Source organism: Sinocyclocheilus rhinocerous, unplaced genomic scaffold, assembly GCF_001515625.1.
Source record: "Sinocyclocheilus rhinocerous isolate Xijiao unplaced genomic scaffold, SAMN03320098_v1.1 scaffold3724, whole genome shotgun sequence".
Classification (NCBI taxonomy): Eukaryota; Metazoa; Chordata; class Actinopteri; order Cypriniformes; family Cyprinidae; genus Sinocyclocheilus; species Sinocyclocheilus rhinocerous.
The window spans coordinates 44,258-48,527 of NW_015631712.1; the positions used below are offsets into that span (position 1 = coordinate 44,258).

The following is a 4,270-nucleotide window of genomic DNA, read 5'->3' on the forward strand; positions in this document are numbered from 1 at the left end:
TTTCTGAATTACTGTTAGTTACTCTGTCCTGAACATCAAATCCTTTGTTTTCCCATCAAATGTATTCTAACTAGTTGGTTGGATTAAATTATATGGACTTTATATTTAAAAATTACCTCAAGTTAGCATCAGGTAGCTAGTTAGCTAGCCAGTTAGCATTAGCTAACAATGCTATTATAATTTTGTAATTCATAATTATTTGATTATATTCTTTTTAAAGAATACTGCATGTACTCTGATTTAGCTGTAAATGTGTAAATCAAATTGCTTTGTCAGACTGGGGGGATTTTAAAGAAAAATTACACAGTTCTTAAGGGGGGCGTTTTCCCCCACTCTACCCTACTTTTCTTTAGGTTCAAAATTATGTCAGAAGTACCACTAGAATCCTATTCAAATTCCTTTAGGATGACTGGAGGGAAAGAATGTGGAAATGAATGCCTATTTTCTGTATTTTAACTTAATTGGTGTTTTTCAATGATCTATAATTCCCAGTTTTTAAGCGACACTATTGTGCAGTTTTCACGTAGCCTATTATTTCACAACCGCCCTTGCTGTGTTCAGTCATCTCGACTGTTTTGTTGTTCACTGACATAATGTGGTGGGGGGAGTTTGAAGTGGCGAAAGCACCGGTGCATTTCCACTGGCTGTGGAGAAGGGGAGGGTCTTTATTAGGCTACCCCAGACCGAGACTGAATCAGTTCAGTACAGTTGAAGCCGGAGACAGACGCCACATCGGCTAAAACAGACGCGCATAACGACACGCGACTGGAAAACAAGATGTTTGCAGAGTAATGAATGCATCCTGACCGCATTTACAACGCTGACGCAGTTATAATATATTAATGATGTCTATTCCGCTACTGTAGTGGTTCTCCACCTCCGCAGGAGCCACATTATAGGCAATCGCTGCTAAAAGGATTTCTCTAACGGTCGCTATTGATGGACGTACACACGGATATGATATTGTGAGCGTTCGCATATTTTTCTGAGGACCGAGGGGAGATTCTGCGCACTGCAGTAAGGCTACATTCAGCACTGCACGCGATTGGACTGTGGATGTGATGGATATTGAATGTTTGTCGGCAAACGAGGAGATCGCATTCAGGTTTTCATTAAAAACAAAGTTTGCTTGCATGAAAACACCAATTGAATTGATAACGTGTGTGCAGTTGCTCATCCAGTGTGACTGAGTGGTTCAAAGCCACTGTATCCTTCAACAGATGAGAAGCAACCAGTTCCTACAACTTCAGTTGCATGCACTAGGGGAAAAGAATGGTGTTTATGGCAGAAATCTCAAAACATATCGGAATCATCCCACAAAAATAATCACCCAGCCTGGAATCGTAATGAAAGTGTTGCGGAGAAAACGAATTGTACTGTTTATAGCGTATTTTCTGCTGTTAATTCTCACCATGCTGAACTTGGCTAACTACAGGTGGACTAAAGAACCTCAACAGTGTAATCTCCAGATGAGAAGCACTCCATATCAGGGCAGGTCAGACATTCGGTTCCTTTACAGACCATCTCTTGATAAGAAGAGACAGCTCGTCTATGTTTTGACCACATGGAGGTCTGGCTCATCCTTTTTCGGAGAGCTATTTAATCAACACCCAGAGGTTTTCTTTCTGTATGAACCGATGTGGCACATCTGGCAAAAGCTGTACCCGGGTGATGCTGTGTCCTTACAGGGAGCAGCAAGGGACATGCTAAGCTCGCTGTACCGCTGTGATCTTTCAGTTTTTCAGCTCTACAACAGCCCTGGGGGCAAAAACTTCACCTCCCTTGGACTTTTTGGGGCCACACTTAATAAAGTCATCTGCTCGTCTCCTCTTTGCTCTGCTTCTAGGAAAGAAGTGGTTGGGATGGTGGATGACAAAGTGTGCAAAAAATGTCCTCCACAAAGCCTCGGGCTCTTAGAGGAAGAATGCCTTAAGTACAACACTATAGTCATAAAAGGGGTCCGGGTTCTGGATGTCAATGTTTTGGCACCCCTTATGGAGGATCCGTCTCTGGATCTCAAGGTGATTCACCTTGTGCGAGATCCCAGAGCCGTGGCCAACTCCAGGATCAAATCGAGGCACGGGTTGATTCGTGAGAACTTACAGGTGGTCCGAAGCAGGGATCCCAAACTCCATCGGATACCCTTTGTGGATCCTGGCCACAAAATTAGCAAAAAGGACGGAGCAGATTACCATTCGGTTGGGGCTATGGAGGTGATATGTGATCGGACGTACAGGAGCCTGAGGACTGCCTTAAATCCGCCCGGCTGGCTGAAAGGGAAATACCTGGCGGTGCGCTATGAGGATCTGGTGGAAAACCCTGTGAAAACACTCCGGAATGTTTATCAATTTGCTAATCTCAGTGCCAACCTTGACATCGAGTCTTTTGCTTTTAACATGACGAATGGCACAAGCTCTTCCTCAAAGCCATTTATTGTGTCTGCCAGGAACGCGACACAGGCGGCTAGTGCATGGAGAACAGTGTTGAGTATTCAACAGATAAAACAAGTAGAGGACTACTGCCATCATGCAATGGCCATCCTGGGTTATGAACGTGTGAGAACAGCTGGAGAAGCAAAAGACTTGAGTAAATCTTTATTGACTGCTTCCAAACTTCCAAACTGAGTTCTCTCCCCAGAGATAGCTTTTAAATGTCCACCTGAAACAAAGCACCAGCTCAGTAACTGTGGATTTGTTTATTCAAATCAAAGTGCTTTTGAAGGATTTCACAATCTCTTTATGGAGTGTCATTGCTTACATAGCTTTTTGTGGTCATTTAATAGCCTCGCTACTTTTCTAAACGAACCTGTAAATGTTTGATACAGCTGCATCTGTGAACCACAACTGAAAAATTTATATTGTACAAATCAAATGTTGCATTGGCCTTTTCCCCCCCACAATAGATGCTTAAGGTTGTTTGGAATGTTCTAGGTCTGTTTTTGAGTTTCAATTTATTTGCTGTATGTAAAATTAAGAAATGAAAATGGAAAACGAGCAACAAAATGCTGATCAAAACTGTTATGCAGAGTGCAGGTAATGCTGTTTCTTTAGAATCAATTTAAAGACAATCATTAAATTTCACAATCTTCACACACTTTATGAATGCCAGTGTTATGTGTTATGTAAAGGCATACTTCTCATTTTATCAAATAAAAACTTAAAGTAATGCGTTGCAAAAATCTTAAAGGCGTTAATTTGACTGCTTAGTGCCTGCTGAATTTGTCAAGAAAGCATTTGAGTGCACTCTAAGTCTGCTTTCATTATTCAAATATAGAAACATTATAGCTACAATTATAGCATTTTAAAGAAGTAAAAACAAGAAAAAAAAATCACTGCAAAAATAGTTCAGAAAAGTGAAGGTAGTTCTGAGAAAAGATCCAGCTAAATTTTTTGGCTGATTTTTTTTTTTTTTTTAATATGTACAGTACAGCAATGATATTCAGAAAATGTGTCAAGTATAATCCATGTGTTTCAGCATAGCTAAGAAGTTGGTTCTTTTAGCTCGAGTGCAATCTGTGTGACCTGCTTACAACCTCCGTGTCTTAAATGTAATATTGATCTGCTTTTGCTATTCAGAGATGTGAATGGGAGTGAGAGAACACCGAAGGTATCAAACATGGATTCAAACAGGGTTTCACCATTGATTGGTAAATTGTTATACCATGACACTAGTTTACTATTGAGTAAATTTGCTGATAAAATAACTACTGTACAAAGGGCTGACCTAGGAACTGTAGTTACTGAGAGAACATCAACCCTAATTGTTTGATTTCAATGGTCGCAATCTGCAAAATTGCTTTCGATGGTCAAAATCCAAAGCAACAAGTAAACAATTAACCAGAATGAGTAACCAGAATTGTCTTTCCACTTTGTGGAATTATGTGAAGTGTCATATTTTATGCAGATTTGAATAATTTCATGCCAATTTTTAATTTGGAGACTAGGGTGCATCCTGGGAAGAAAGCAAATAAGACTAAACCACCAATTTTTCAGCCTATTATAAGTGATAGAGATAACAGATCAGCTGCTATAATATTTATTAACAACAACAACAACAACAACAACAACAAAAGCTATAACAATAACGCTAATCACTATAAAGCAAAGTTCACATCTATAATGGCACAGAGGAACAATGTCATTGGAATCACTTTCATAACATTTTTTTTCTAGCTGATGTACGATAAAACCATTGACAGACAACCAGAATCCTTCCTGCTTGAGCATTTAAAGCAGCAGATGACATACTGTAAGTGCTCCATACACTTATA

General features: G+C 39.9%; 1 protein-coding gene across 1 annotated transcript; it reads left to right on the forward strand.

The window, feature by feature from the left end:
* Positions 1 to 742: 742 nt before the first annotated feature.
* Positions 743 to 3,102, forward strand: LOC107741833 (carbohydrate sulfotransferase 2-like). Its single transcript, XM_016554612.1, has one exon. It carries the CDS (start codon positions 1,221 to 1,223, stop codon positions 2,622 to 2,624), a length of 1,404 nt encoding a protein of 467 aa, XP_016410098.1. The 5' UTR covers positions 743 to 1,220; the 3' UTR covers positions 2,625 to 3,102.
* Positions 3,103 to 4,270: the final 1,168 nt, after the last annotated feature.